This window comes from Dipteris shenzhenensis, chromosome 1, assembly GCF_047967505.1.
Source record: "Dipteris shenzhenensis isolate YYH24624 ecotype China chromosome 1, Dip_SZ_1.0, whole genome shotgun sequence".
NCBI classification, from domain to species: domain Eukaryota; kingdom Viridiplantae; phylum Streptophyta; class Polypodiopsida; order Gleicheniales; family Dipteridaceae; genus Dipteris; species Dipteris shenzhenensis.
This window is the reverse complement of record NC_141596.1, coordinates 33,781,523-33,797,923: the sequence shown is the minus strand read 5'-3', so window position 1 is coordinate 33,797,923 and position 16,401 is coordinate 33,781,523. Positions and strand designations below refer to the sequence as shown.

Sequence of the window (16,401 nt, the reverse complement as noted above, 5' to 3'; positions counted from 1 at the left end):
AGTGTGCAGTTTGAGACAGAGAAGATGATTATGCCTTGAGACTATCTAGCACACTGTTTCGTGGTCTTTTTCAGCTTGATGTTTTTGAGAAAAGACCAGATCATGCGCTTGCAGTTTCTACTCCCACTATTGCTATGCAGAATGCAGAGTTATGGCATGTTAGATATGGGCATACGAATTTTGACAGTTTGATGACACTTCAAAAGTTTCAAATGGTTGATGCCTTCTCTCTTTTGGAGTCACCCCCGCCTTATACATGTGAAGGATGCATACTTGGCAAGATGCATAGGTTTTCCTTCAAGAAAGATGGTGCAGTAAGAGCTGCCCGTAAGCTACAGCTCATTCACAGTGATGTCTGTGGTCCCATGAGGACTCCTGCCTTCGGTGGTTACTTGTATTTTGTCACCTTTATTGATGACTATTCGAGATACACTTGGGTGTATGGTATAAAGGCAAAATCTGACGTGTTTCTCAATTTTCGACATTTTGTTGCCAAAGTTGAAAATGAGACAAGGCTCAAGGTACAGACACTTTGCAGAGATAGAGGGGGGGAGTATATTTCTCATGCATTTAAGGCTTATTTGCTGGAAAAGGGCATTCATCATCAGCATACAGTAAGCCTAAGGGCACTCATCATCAGCTTACAGTGAGGCTTACTCCTCAGCAGAATCCTTCAGCTGAGAGTGAGGCTTACTCCTCAGCAGGATCCTTCAACTGAGAGGAAAAATCGCTCTCTTATGGAGATGGATAGATGCATGCTTACGAGCAAGATATTGCCTCACAAATTTTGGCTTGAAGGTCTCATGTGTGCCAATTATGTCTTGAATCGTGTTCCCACGAAGGCTTTGAAAACTATGACACCATATGAAGCTTGGTATGGAAAGAAGCCTTCAGTGAATCATTTCCATGTTTTTGGTTGTGTTGCATATGCCCATGTGCCCAAAGAGTTTCGTCATATGCTGGAAGACAAGGCACTCAAATGTATTTTTGTTGGGTATAGCACGGAAAGCAAAGCATATTGTCTCTATGATCTTGCTACACGCAAGATCTTTGTTAGTAGAGGTGTGATATTTTTTGAAAATTCAGCTCATACACATGCTGAATTTGAGATGCCACCTACTTGAGCTCTATTGATGTCTTTGAAGGTTTATTACCCATTGCTTTGGGTTCTGGAGCTGATATGCATGCTGAAAATCAGGATTTACATCGAGTCCCTCTTGATTCACATGCCCGGATTTTAGCCTCAAGCTGATTTAGTTCCTCCACAACATAGTTACCAGGGAACGGCGTTCCAGCATTCGGAAGGCCTAGAACGCCGTTCCAGAAAGGAGAGGCCCAGGGAACGTCTGGAACGTGTTCGGAACGTCCCTTGGGGACATGTTACCAAAGAACGCCGTTCCGGTGGCGTTTCTACCCTAATCCTGGTGTTCCGGGTTATGACCTAGCTAAAAGTCCCGACGGGCAGCTCTTCCTCCCACCTCATCTTCTCGTGCCATTCCCGCTACCCCCCTTTGCTGCTCCAGCCTTCACTACTTCACTCTCCCTCCTTGCTTGAGCCCTCCAACTACTCCACCCTCCCTCCTTGCCTCAGCCCTCCATCTCCCCCTCCTCCTAACTTTCTCGACTCCCATCTCTCTCTTTCTCTACTCCCTCAACCCCCTTCCCTCCGCTCCCTTCTACTCTCTCCAACCCCCTTCCCTCCACTCCCTTCTAGTCTCTCAGCCCCCTCCAGGCCCCCATTCTCTCCTCTCTCCATCTTCTCTCAGCCCACTTCTCTCAGCCCCCCCTCTTCTCAATGGCTCCTCCCCATGGCCTTGACCAAGACCACAAATCCGAGTGGTGAAAGGAGGTGACACCTGGACGCATCTATGACAAGTCAAAAGGAGGATCACAAAAGTGGGATTGTCTGTATTGCGGTGAAGAAAAATCAGGAGGCTCAGACCGAGTGCGGAATCATTTATTGAGAATAAAGAATGGAGGCATTAATTGTTGCCCTAGAAATATTTCAGCTGTAGATACCGCACGTTTTCAGGCACTTGCAGATAGGTTGGATGCATTGATTATGAGGAGACATTTGCTCCTACTTCCAGGATGACTACCATCAGATCAGTTAAAGCCATGGCTGCACATTTTGATGGGAATGTATATCGGTTGGATATAAAAACAGCATTTCTTAATGGAGACTTGTTGGAAGAGGTTTATGTAAAGCAACCTCCACGCTTCAGAGTTGAGAGCTACTTTTGACATGTCAGATTTGGGCATGCTTCATTTTTATTTGGGGATCTAGTTCATACAAGAAAGTCGTGGCATCATTATGTCTCAATCCAAGTATGTGCAAAAGCTTTTGGATCGGTTCAAGATGCAAGATTACAAGCCTACAGCCATTTCCAAGGAGCCAAGGCTGAAGCTTACCATGTATGGAGGAGGTGAATCGGTTGATGCCACATTTTACAACCAGGCAGTTGGATGCCTCATTTACTTGTGCAATACTCGGCTTGACATTCATTTTGTGGTTTCACAAGTGAGCAGATATATGCATAGCTTGAAGACTTCCCATTGGCAGGCTGTAAAACGCATTTTCAGTTACTTGCAAGGCACTTAAGTCTTATGGCTTGATGTTTCTTAGGGGGGTGACTTGCAAATGCGTGCTTACAGTGACTCTGATTGGGTTGGAGATTATGATACAAGGTAGTCCACAAGTGGGAATTGTTTCTTTTTGGGTGATGCTTGCATTTCTTGGTTGAGCAAGAAACAAACTATTGTGGCTACCTCCTCATGTGAAGCTGAGGACAGGGCAGCTTTCATAGCAACAGTTGAGTATGTTTGGCTGCGCCGTTTGTTTGCTGATCTTCATCTCTTATTGGAGGGTCCTTCTCCAATTCTCACTGATAGTTAGAGTGCTATAGCAGTGGCTAAGAATCCTATGTTCCATGCTCGCACGAAGCACATTGAGGTTTACTATCGCTATGTTAGAGAGAAGTTGCATGCAGGGGAGATCAGTATGATCTACGTGTCCACACATGACAATGTTGCAGACATGTTCACTAAAGCACTTCCTCGTGAGAAGTTTGAGGCATTTCGGAGTGCCTTGAACTTATGTCCTTTTGGTGATTGATCATTTCCTTGTACATCATCACATTGGCACTGTAGGGGGGTGTTGGAATTATAGACATAATTCATGGCAACGACCAATGCATGACGAATAAGTGGGTTAGGGGCACTTTTTCCTCATTTAGAGGTTTTTCCCCCTAACCAAAGCTTTCTTATCCTTTTCAATTCAACTGTGTGTTGCTCTCTTGCTCTCCTGCTCTCACCTCTTCCTCTCTCCGTTCTTACATTCCACGCACCGAGGCTACACCGATGAGCGATGCGACTGTATTTGTGGCCACTAGTCTTGGGGTAGTTGAGCATAGGATTAAGAGGGCATGGTGGGTAGGGAGAGATCCCAATCGAGAGAAGCCCCTCATCATATGATTCCATGATACTCATGCACGACTCTCAGCTCTACGGCGTAGATCAGTCTTACAGGAGCAGCCATCGATATCCATGGATGAGGATCTCACCCCCTTACAGGTCGAGGAGAGGTGCACTTTGATACAGCAGCGGGATTAGGCCCACAAGGATGGGAATTGGGCGGTAGTTCAAGATGGACGACTCCTTACAGGCCCCCGTTGCACATCTGCCTCTCCTCGCACATAGGGAGGCGGGGTCTATGAGACTCACCATACTGAGACCCTGTCTTGTACCATTTGGAATTGTAATGGAACCTTATGGTTAGAACTAAAGTACTTCTTGGAATCTTATACTGGTTGTGACATAGTCTTTTATACAGAGACACATCAGAGTCCAGAGCGCCCACTACTAGAAGTCAAGGGGTACACATGGGAGTTTGCTTACAAAGATGAGACAAGGTACACACGGGGAGTACGAGGATGAGGAGGGGTAGTAGTTTTTTACACATGCGCTCTTTTGGGGACCACCTCAGTACAGCGGAGAGGTACACACTCCAGATTTCTCTGGATCTAGATCCGACACACAGGCAGCCGGGATTTGTTCATTGCAGTATGTTTCTTTTTGTCACAGGGACGTGGTGGTGATGGTGAAGTGTCTAAACTAACCGTCACTGAATTGAGCCTAGGGTACTAGGCTAGGGGCCTTAGTTAATGCTTAAAAGGTACCTATGATTTCATGTGCAATAAGTGCAACTCTTGGTGCTATTAGAGTGGTTTCAATTTCTAAGGTCATTGGTTTGGTTCAGTGGGGTCATTCTTTAAAAATTGACCTTCTAGAGATCCTACAAATTAGGGTCATTGGTTCCCAAGCATTAGGGTCATAGTGTGCCATCTGACCTGGTACACATTTCGTCTGATCGTGATATAAAAAATCTTATGGAACGCAATCTTAACATCTAGCTAGCACACTTTGTACATGTGTCTGCATGTGGCTTCTCTGCTTGCCTTGTGGCACCTAGGTGTCACCCCTGGAAGGCCTTGGAGCCCTTCCTTTCCCTTCCTTGCTGATTTGAGACTTCTCCCCTACCAGAGCAGCCTCATTCTCTTCATGACGGATTTTCGCAGCCTCCCTCTTGCTGGCTGAAGTCGATTTTCAAGCTTTCTTCATGATAGTTCTCCTCCCCTTGGCGCTTTCTGTTGCTGGCATGCATCTTGGACCTGGACGCCTCCAGTCTGGGCCACTTTTGAAGCTTTTCTTGACTTTCTTCACGACAGAAGTCTCCCTTTCTTGATTCCGAAGCCATATTCTTGGACGCCTCAGTCTTGGCCTCTGTCTGGTGCAAGGCGCACTGAGTTTTGAGGTGTTTGTTGGCTGAAAACTCCATTCTGGTGGACACATTCATGGCGGATTTGCTACAGATTGCTGGATGCTCTCTTTTTTGATCTTTTCTGGTGCTGGAAGACACTCATAGGCAGCTCCCTCCTACCAGAGTTTGCTGTCTGCTATTCAACCTACTTCTGGAGCTGTTCCGGGCTGAAACAAGCTCTTTCTGCTGGCTGAATTCTCATTTTCTGTTCCTACTCTATGCTGCTGCCATTCTTACTGAGTTTCTGTTTGATGCCCTGCCATTGGCCTAGGCGAGGATTGGGGCACTGGTTGTGATACTCTCTTCCTGGGGGTGCAGTGGCTAGACTTGGGCTCAGTAATGGCTTGGATATGTGTGAATGCATTGCTTGGCATGCTGTCAGGTTGGTCTACTGGTGTTATGCATGGCTACTGAGAGGAACCAAACGAATAGCACTGGGAGTTGGTCACTAGCACAGCCACGGGTTGGCATTGTACTGGGTTGCACCTGCGGGTGAGCTCTTAAAGGGAGTCCCTTTGTATTTTTTGAGCTAACCAGTAATGAAATAGATACCGCAAGGGGCACCAAGTGTTGGGGCCAACAGGTGTCACTCTTCATGCTTCTGAGTAGGGGCATTCTAGCCTCCCTTTGTTAAATGGTTCAATGATGCTATGCAGTGAAGTTTTATGCTCTGAGTTTTGTTTGTGGACAAATACAATGTTTCAAGTTGGCTATATTTTCAGTTTTGTGAGATAGTAGAGACAATTACACTGCCCCAGAGCTTTGTTTGTGGACAAATACAATGTTTCAAGTTGGCTATATTTTCAGTTTTGTGAGATAGTAGAGACAATTACACTGCCCTTTGTGATCAAAGGCCGGTTACAACTTCCGCCCCGAGACCTCACACTTTGATTAGGATGTCCGAGAGGAGACGGAGACATCACCATATGCAGCTCTATACCAGGACATTGTCGATTTCTTGAGCCGCGGGGAAGTCCTCTTGGTTAGGGACTTCAACGCAAGGACAGGGGTTCGTCAGGTACCACTTATCGACTTCAAAGACGATTCCATTTTACTGCCAGACATTGATCTTGAGGACGTAGGTATGATGCGAGTTTGAGCTAATAGACGAGCTCCGGTCACATCTTACGGGCAGGCCTTGTTAGATCTAGGAAGAATGCATGATATTATTTATAATGGTCTTGATAGATGGCCCTTTTCAAGTAGTTTTACCTGCTTCCCACATGGAGGGGGCTCTAGTGTTGTTGATTACATCATGGGATCCTCTACCTTCACCTCTTGTATCATTGGTTTTACTGTCGCAGCCTGTCCTCCTGAGGCTGATCACACATACCTCTTTCTACACCCCATCTCACGGTACCTCCCACACCACAGATCACTCACACCACTTATCATGACATACATTTCGACCGCAACCTTTCGCTTATATATTTAGCTTGCCTTTACATACTTCACATATACCCTTACTAGAGGACCGTGCTACTTTAGTCACCCGCTCACTACACGAGACTTCATTTAACGCTTTTCCTCACACTACTCGCTCCACCACCACCTGGGACCGTCCCTTGTAATAGCTGGTACGATGATGAGTGCAAGGCTTTATGCCGTCAACTTAGATTCGAAACCAAAAACCACCTCCCGAACGAACCAGAGACGCTACGTGATCATGGGACCATGGATCACTTAGGTGTATCATTGAGGAGGCGAGGGCATGGAAACAGAGGATTTATTACTGCTTTGTGGATTTTCGCAAAGCCTTTGATACGGTTTCGAGAGCCCGCCTCATCAGCCTTTGCAGGACTTGGGTTTTGACTAGGAGATCATTTGGGCTGTCATGGCACTTTACGAGCGGGTCTCAGGCAGAGTTTGGATAGGGTTTGGATGGACAGATGAGATCATGAGTACTATTGGGGTCAAACAAAGGTGTCCTTTATCACCAACCCTGTTTGGCCTCTACATTGATGAGCTTGAGACAGTTATGCAGACACTGGGGGGGAGGGATGCTTGCTAGCACTTTGATCCAGATCTTGTTATACGTGAATGACGTGGCACTCTTATCTTCCTAGATGCACTACAGTCCTTTTGTGATTTCCATGATTTGAAGGTCAACCTTGGTAAAACCAAGGTCAGGATCTTCAACACATCTCGAGCCACTTTGCACCGGGAGCAGTTCACCTTCGGCGGGTCGTTGGTGGAGATTGTTTCGTCATATACATACCTAGCGGTTCTCTTCTCTGGACCTATCTATACTATGAGACTAGTGATGCAGGCCCGACTGAGTAGATGATACGCTTCTTTAGCCAGACTAGAGAGGCAGTGCTTTCGCTCACATTTCTAGGACCCGCGGACAAGGTCTAACTTTTTGACTCCCTCGTCCGTCCAGCTGGGATGTATGGCAGCTCTAGTTGGGGGCCGGATCTGTCGGATATAGAGTGGACTCGGGTGGAGCACCTACAGGTTCTTATGATATCATAGATGATTCGCAGCAGTAAGCCATCAGTTCCTCACCATATCATTCAGGCTGAGTTTGGGTCATCTCCACTATAGCTTGATGCAGCATTTCAGGTTATTACTTACCTATTTCGAGTTAGGAGGTACAGAGATTACACTTCCAGATGCAGTAGAGTTCCGCGGCTAGCATTGTCCTCCTTTATGGCACTGTCAGCAGCAGCAAGTGACCAGAGATGCTGGTTTGCACGCACAGAGAGATGGTTTGAGTGACTGGGACTCGACTCCCCGGACCCCCCCTTCCAGTATAGCATTGACGTGCCTTTTCCTCCCTTCACATCTCATGAGGTCAACTAGGTCATTAGTGAGGATCTTTTGCAGCTACACACTTTCCGGACCTGTTGGGACCGAGCGAGCTTCCAGTGAAGCTCAGCTTCTATAGGGATCATTGTTTACGTGTCACAGCGGAGGGTTTTATTGACCCACTCGGATATACACAAATCCACCTATCCCACTCATTGAGGATCTCTATTGGGCAGCTTCGGGTCTCTTCACATAGACTTCGCATAGAGAGTGGCATAGCTGAGGGTTTGCTTAGGGAGAGGCACATATGCACATTATGTGACACACATGAGATTGAGTCGGAGGAGCATTTCATTTTTAGATGCCCAGTATACTATGAGATTCGAGGACGCCTGTATTGCCTCTTCAGAGACAATTTTGGGATATTGTCCCGCTTTCTCTCCTTTCCAGACCAGAGATGCTTAGCCGCCTTCATTCACGAGATAGTTAGACACCACGAGCGTTTACTTCGATCACAGAGACAAGAGCAGACCTCCTTGAGAGCTCAATCACTGATTTCTTCTAGCCAGTCCATGTGGAATCCCACACCACGAGGCCCCGCCATGATCATGACACAGAGCTAGTGACACGACAGTTCAGACAGAGGGTTGAGGCACATATTACACTTGGGATACCCCTCCCTTGTTCAGAGTTGTGGAGCTCCACCAATAGGGGTCACTGTAGCCCTTATGAGCAGACATAGCGCTACGGCCAGAAGATGACACAGGACCACGTCCGAGGATGTTAGTGTTGTGTAGACAATCATCATTCTGTCATGACTATGGAGCACTCACCGCTTATCATTTTGCATTATGCATTGGAGTGGATGCTCGTTTAGTAGCTTCACCCACACCGCTTGTTGTATCAGGATTTTTTACAGTCTCATAGACCCATCGGTCTTTCGAAGACTTTAATAAACTTTTTTTCTTTCTTTCTTTCTCTCTCTCTCTCTCAACAACAGGGGGGTCATCGTCCAACCTCAGGCTGAGCTGAGCCCCTGGCTCAGTCTAGGGTGTTAGCTTCAACAAAGGGGTCCTGGATTGCACAGGTCTTTCCCAGCATGGAGTTCCCGAAGAGGAAGCTCTTTCCATCGACTCCAGCTAACAAGAAGCCATCCTACACTGCCATGGCGTCGACACCTTCTCCTTATGCCTTGACTTTTCACAGATTTCAAAGCAATCTTGATCCACATGAGCGGATCTACTTCCTACAACAAGAATTCAAAGATGCAAAGCTCTGCATTGCTTCCCTAGAGAAGACAGTTTCAGAAATGAAGAATGAAGGCAGACATGAGGTAATCCAAGAAGTCCTACAACAATGCAATACTGCAACTCCTACACCATAGCTTGTAGCCAAGGTCCAAGAAATGGTCACCACTCAGCTCAAAACCATGGGACAGGAAATTACAGCAACAATACATAACAAGATCGAGAAATGTGATGTCTATACAGAGGTAAGAGAGCAGCAAGCCATAGCAAGCAACAAATAGATTTTACGGATTGGGGGATTGCAAGATAGTTGCCTTAGTTATTTTGAAATGGAAGAGGAAGAGGAATGTATTGATGAGGAAAAGATTATCCAACTCAAGAAGGCAGTGCCACAAATCGGTTGGGATGAAAATTACATAAGTCTTATCACTCGAAAGGGAAACCAAGCACATATTTGTTTCAAAGAAAGGATTTGAAGAACCAAGATCCTTAGACAAACCAACAAGTGCAAGGGTACTAGGATTTGGATATCTGAAGAGCTCACTCCGACCCAACTCAAACAAAGGACAAATGAACTTATCAAAGTGAAAGAAGCAAGGAAAGAAGGTAAATGGGCGGTTTATCGAGACAGGCAAGCACTCATTAGAGATTTCAAACCTAAACCCAAAGACTCTGAGTCTTAGACTGATGTTATTCAGACCACAATAATGTAGTTATGCTATAATAATTTGGGGCTGAGCTGCTATACTCCCCCATAGACTCTTTTTCTTTCTACCTCGTTGACGATTTTGGTGTGCATTTTGTCCCATACACGCGTGAGGTCTCCTGTGGACGTTAATCTCTCTCTCTCTCTCTCTCTCTCTCTCTCTCTCTCTCTTCCCATCTCTTTCTCTCTCGCCTTCCCTATCTCTCTCATAGACCCTTTGGTCTTCCGATCTCTTCCTTCCACTCTTCTAGCCCCTTTCTCTAATCAGCCCTAGGCCTTTTTCTACACCAGCAACCTCATGTAGATGGCAAGAGCCTTGGCTCTCAATCTAAACCAGATTATCAGTGCTGTGTGCACACTAGCCTTGTCCACTATTATACATAAGAGCATCCCGTTGTATTAAGCATCCTTGACTAATTATAGCCAGTTGGCTCTTTGCTATCGCCCAAGTTCTCTAGACCCACGTGAGCGTGCTTTCCTTAATCTGAGAGCCCCCTAACCCTGCTAGATTAAGGCCATTAGTCCGAGGATTAGCATCCAGGTAATAACATTCTTTCCCTCTTGAAGTGTTTACTCTTAAATGAGATTGGGAAAGTTCTTCTGCAATCGACTCCCAAGTTGACATACCATTTGTGAATTGTGAGGTAAGTAATGGTGCTAGAAGAGCAATGTGAATATTCTCACAAGGGTTGGTCACCCTAGTTTAATCTACTCATCGAGTTGGATGTGTTACAATTTCTAGTGCTCTTGAAAGATGATAAAGAGTGAAAGGGAAAACAGGTTCAAATTTGATGTTTTGGCTTTAGTCATGTGTTTGGATTCTTTCTCATTTAATGTCATTGTTAGATTACACGAGCACATTTTTGTTGTATCAGAGGATGTATTATTTACTCTACCAAATTGTGAAATGGTTATAACCTTCATTGCAGGAGACTGTTCTCGACGAGTTTGTAATAGCCCATGTGCTTGGTTGGTGGTGTAAAGCTATAATGCTACGCAACAGTACACTTTTGTGGATACTATCAATTGGGTTTGAGATGATGGAGGTAATGTTTGCCATTTTTATAATTGTACCTATGGATGGAAGACATTTCTTCACATAAATACGGGGCATGGATGGGGTGAAAGGTTGCAATGGGTTGCTCAAGTTGGTTTGTGATATGTGGTGAGACAAATTGTGATAGAGCTCCCCACCTTCCATGCTGCTGCTCTACCTCCCTTCCCCGCCCCTCTCTCCTCCCTCCCCTCAGCCCCCTCCCTACCCTCTCTTCCCTGCCCCATTTCCCCGCCTCTTCCCCCGCCTTTCCCCGCCCCTATCCCCACCCTTTCTTCTGCCCCTAGCCCCGCCCCTTCCTCCGCCCCTACCCCCGCCTCTGCTCCGCCCTTCCAGCCCCCCCTCTCTCAGCCCCTACCCCCGCCCCTACCTCCGCCTCTACTCTCAGCCCCTACCCCGCCCCTACTTCGCCCTCTACAGCCCCCTCTCTCAGCCCCTACCCCCTCCTACCCTCTCCTCTACCCTCAGCCCCTTCTCCTCTTCTCTACCCCCGCTCCCTTCAGCCCCTCTTCCACCTCCTTTCCCCTGCCCCTATCCTCACCCCTCCTCCCTCTTTCAGCCCTTCTCCTCCCCTCAGCTTCTCCCTGCCTACCTCAGCTCTATCCCTTCCTGTCTCCTCCCTTCAGCCTCTTCCTTCTCCTTGCAGCATTTTAGTCGGATGGAGTTCAACTGTGCTCGCTTGGCCTTTCCACCCTGATTGACAATGGCTCTGCCTTCAACCAATCCTCACCCACTTCCATCGGCCGCAAAAACCATCATTTAAAGATGAGTTACAGTAGCTCAAAAAAGATATAGAGCAAGAGAGCTCGACTTCACTCTTTGCTCGCATCCATGGGTCCCCTTCTAGGTTACAAGCCAGGGATTGGATACTCGCCGCGCTCTACCTGGAGACTTCGCAGGGCACTTCTCAGATGTTTGTCTGCTTGGGCAAGGTTCTTCCATATTGTTTTTGACTCCTCGGAGGTAGCACGTACAGTGCTTCAGGCTAGTCCGCTAGCACTGGGCTTCAGGAGGATTTTATTGACCCCTTTTTCACTGGGGTTTGATCCTGTCGAGGAAGACAGCCGGACGACGTCACTCTTCATCAGATTTTCAGGCCTTCCTCAGGTGTCCGTGGCCCCATCAGTGGTAGCCTGAGGTACTGGCTCACCAACTTTTGATAGGCACCCAATGGGGGAGGACCGAAGCAAGATGTGCTAGCTGTCATGTCCGTGCTATAGAAGTACCAGAACGAGAGGCTGATGGTCCTGGCTGTGAAGTCGAAGGAACTGGTCGTGAAGAAGGTCCAGGTCTGGTGAAGCTATGAGGCGCACCTGTGGATCTTTTTGGTCTTTTCTTTTTCCTTGGACAATCTCTGGCAAAGTGCCCAAGGGTCCTGCAAATCCTACATTGATCCTATCTCCTTGCAATCTTGACTCTCTGTCTGAAGAAGGAGCCATCTGGACGCCGAAGCATAATGTGGCCATCCGAGATGTTAGGGTCAGAGACAATGACTCTAACATGCGGTACCCCATCGGACCTGACTGCCTTTGCCCGTCTCTTCAGGCAGGAGACATCCCTGTCTTGGTTCCATATGTAGATGAGACTGCTCCTGACCTTGTTCAGATACAAGAGCGTTGATCTAGGGAGAATCTTTCTGCAGAGAACCGTGCTTTAAGACAATGACAAAGTTGTGGCTGAGGTCATGCAGTTGTGGCCACATTTGTCTACACCCGACTGAGGTAAGGGGGTTATTGGTTCCACTCCTCCTTGTGCAGGGCTCCTTCGCACTCCTGCGCCAGAGCTCCTTCACACTCCTGGCCAGAGGTACTTCGCAAGAATTCATTTTCAGTTATGGCAGACTTGGTTGAGTTTGAGGCAGAGGAGGAGTTTGTACCCTCCACGCTTGGGGAGCATATCTTCCAGGACAGAGTTTCCCCCTCAGCAGGGGGGGGTGCTTTTCCTAGTTGACTTCCCTCCTCTTGATAGGAGGAATTTTTCGCATGAGAGGGCTTTCTCCGCTACCAAGTCGGGAAGGATATTCAATTTGGCCTCCTCCTCTCGCAGATGAGGATTGTTAGTTGGAACATTCAGGGCCTCGAGGGTATACCTCACCGTCGCCGCAGGCAACTGATTCGTAACCAACTTCATCCAGGTGTTACTGGGCGTCCCATGGACATTTTGATGATTCAGGAACACAAATTGGATGCCAAGGATTGGTCTAAGTCGGGTAAGCTTCTCTCAGGCCACACTTTTTGGTCACCCGCCTTGGGCACCAGGGGAGGTACTTGCAGTTCTGTTTCTTCTTCTATACTCCCCTTGGTGATTGGACACGGGATCATAGTCCCTTCTAGAGCTCAGTGGATTATACTTTTGATTGATGGGCATAAGGTTGGTCTCTTAAACCTTTATGCACCCAATTCTAGAGGGGATCGTGTTCTTTTTTGGAAGGAACTGCTCTCTTGGTCACATATTGCAGATGCTTGGATTATAGGGGGCGATTTCAACATGGTTGAAATGCCCTCAGACAAAAGGGGTGGTAGGGAAGGTGGCATTCACTCCCTAGAGAGAGCAGCGTGGGATGCCTTCCTTTTTCAATACAGTGGTAGGGATGCTTGGCATGATGATGCTTTTCACACTCAGCCACATTCTCTCATGTTTTCTTGGTCGAACAGGAGATGGCAGATGCCTATACATGCACGGATTGACATATTTTATGTGGATGATTGGGTTCTTGACAAAGGTGGTACTGTTTGCATTGCAGCTGGGGTGTCCACTTCGGATCATTTTCTAGTGGTTTTGATGGTCTCAGATCTCCATGTGAGGCACCGCTCTGCCGGTGTTAGGATTCCAGATTCTTTCTATGCAGAGGAGGGCCTTACAGAGACAGTGTTGAGGACCTGGGTATCTCATTTGCTGGATGGGCAGCTTTCTCCTTCATACTTAGCCGCAGCCCTCTTTGATATCAGTGACTTTTATCATTCAATTGCTCGTATCAGAAGGGGTGAGATCCTCAGGCGTGAGATAGATATCCGCCAGTAGTTGGCTGCCCTCCAGAGGGAGAAGCAGAAGAGGCCTACAAATGCTTCGATTCAGGAGCGCTAGTTTAGATGGACTTACCTCCTTATTTTTTAAACCTTTTTGGGATTAGATTGGGGATCATATTACCTTAGCCCTACAGGGTGTATGGGACTCAGGTGAGATGCCAGACTCACTTACGGAGGGCCTCATTCATTTGATTCCAAAAGGGGGTTGCAGGAATTTAGTGTCTTAGTGGAGACCAATTACCTTGCTGGGTACCTTGTACAAAATCCTAGCTAAAGCTATTAGCCTTCGTCTGCAGCCCTTTCTACCAGATCTTATCCATGATACGCAGACGGGTTTTGTGCATGGCAGGAGCATCTTTGATAACATCTTCTCATTTTGAGAGGCTTTGGATTGGGCCATGCATAATGGCCACAGGCTGGCCATTCTACTCTTGGACTTTGAGAAAGCTTATGACAGGGTAGATTGGGGCTTTCTGGAGGGCACACTTACTCGTTTTGGCTTCTCAGATGCATGGATCAGAGGGGTGTCAGTCCTCTACAAATCAGCCCACAACCAGGTTTTTATTGGTGGAGTCAGGGGAGATAGGTTTGAGATTACCAGATCAGTCCGTCAGCGATGCCCCCTAGCCTCCCTTTTATTCCTTTTTGTGGCTGAGGCTATGAGCTATTACATTAGAGCTCAAGCTGGAATCGTAGGGCTCAGGCTTCCTCTGAGGCAAAAGGAGGAGCTCTTAGACAGTGAGTTGGCAGATGACACGGCTGTATTTTTGGATGCCAATTCATCGACACTGAATTCATTTAGGACAGCATTGGATTTGTTTTGCATTGCGGCAGGTGCACACATTAATTGGAACAAATCCAATGGCTTTTGGATTAGTGATGACATAGGGTTCACTTGGATTTAGAGGGGAGTCTCTGTCAGATATCTGGGATGCTAGGTTGGGTTGGGCATCTCTCTGGCATAGCAGTTCACTCCTGTGTTGGAGAGTATTAGGAGGAAACTCATTATTTGGAGTTCAGCCAGACTTGACCTTGCATCTAGAGTTGTGGTTGTGAACCAGGTATTGTTGGCCATTGCTTGGTTTGTTTGCTCATGTTGCTGCAGATCTAGAGGTTGTATCGCTCAGCTCATGAGACCTATCAAGAACTTTCTATGGAGCGGTTTAGATGGCACCTTAGATGTTGTAGCTAGGGTGGCTTGGGAGACCCTCATTCTCCCCACAGGAGAAGGGGGTCTCAATATTATTGACCCGAGCTTGCAGTGTATGGCCTTGCTCTGCAAGTTTGTAGTATGTGGATTGGTACCTGGACAGCAGCCCTGGAAGGATTTTTTCTCACGCGGCATTCAGTCTTGCACCCCTTCTCATGGGGGAGATTGGTTGGACAGCAGCAGATGGATCTTTACTTCAGCCTTCCCCTCTCATGGCTGCTATTCTGAAAGCTTGGGGCTGCTTCAGAAACACACTTCGCAGAGTTCCACCCACTTCTCGTGAAGAGATTGAAAGGCAGCCAGTCATGTGGAATGACTCGATTTTGGATCATCATGGCAGGCCACTTGGAGTGTGACATTATATGTAGTGGTCTAGATGGGAGAGGGGACCTGCCTCTACTGTAGGTGCTTGGCAGGCCTTTATGAGACTTCCAGAGGCAGAGACTTTAGCAGCTGGCCACCTCAGAGGGAGTGCACTCAGGATATAGCAGATATAGGCAGCCATTCCGCCAGAGTGGATTGACACAGATGACATGCCGCTTACAAAGTCCACTTGGTGGGGAGCGTTCTCAGAGACGAGCATTCCGTTACAGATCATTGCATTGCAGGATGCACAGGAGGATACCCTTGTCTTTAATGTTCAGTCGGGAGGCAGGCTTATCAGATCTTCTGATGATATTCTTTTGGAGGTTGCATTTCAGCCTGTCAGGATTGCAGGATTCATGGAGTGGGGCAGGGATTCATAGTGGTATCTTGCCCCTGATCCCATTCTCTTTGCGCTGCGGTCTTGGAGACTCTGGCTGTATGGTGGTTCCCCTATTAGGTTCTTGCAGTGGGACCTAGGGGAGTGGGAATGGATTGATGAGGGGCACCGAGAGAAGAGCTTTCCCTTCTTTTGCTACACAGTTAGAAATGCCCGGAGGTTTCAGCTCAGTAGTAGAGATTGGAGGCCCCTCAGAGTGCCACATTGGGATAGTTTTTAGATTTTCGCAGCTGTGCGAAAGAACTTTGGTGTTGGCTCTGGAAATCCCTCAGGAATAGAAAGATCACTCTTTTCTTTTGGCTTTCTATTCATGGAGGGATTGCAGTGAACTTGTGGAGATCCAGGTTCGGGGTTGACCCTACTTGTCCTCGTTGTCACATGGCAGTTGAGTTAGTACAACATTGCCTTTGGGAGTGCAGACAGGCGAGGACGATCTGGAAAGGTGTCTCTAGGATTTTCAGCATCTTTCATACAACACCTTTCTATATGACCTGGGTTTAAGTGGCTTGGTTATCTCTTACTGGCCCATAGGTGTTTTTCGAGGGATTTGATCCAGATCCAACTTTCATTGTACGGTGACACTCAGTGGAGTCTTGTTCCCTCCAAGATATTCCCCTCACTCCTTTCAGAGCTGCTCATGCCTCAGTAGACACGTCTTGGGAGATTTTGGCTAGCATTGTAGCTTGGCATATTTGGAGAGCCAGGTGTCTAGAGGCGATGGAGGGTATCCAGGTTTACCCTTCCCAGACTATGGCCAGTATTTGGACTAACACAGTACACACTTTGATGGCCATTTGTGCGAGCATGCAGGGATCCTCCACAGAG

The 16,401-nt window shown here is 47.4% G+C and overlaps 1 protein-coding gene across 6 annotated transcripts in view; it reads left to right on the top strand.

Annotated features, from left to right (window-relative positions):
- PSS1 (phosphatidyl serine synthase family protein) overlaps positions 1-16,401 on the top strand; it is a 72,898-nt gene that overhangs the window by 14,898 nt on the left and 41,599 nt on the right. For all 6 annotated transcript variants that reach the window (XM_087381479.1, XM_087381471.1, XM_087381464.1 and 3 more), the window contains one exon: positions 10,453-10,569. In XM_087381479.1, coding sequence (XP_087237605.1) covers positions 10,453-10,569 — 117 coding nt within the window. The remainder of the gene's footprint in view (positions 1-10,452; positions 10,570-16,401) is intronic.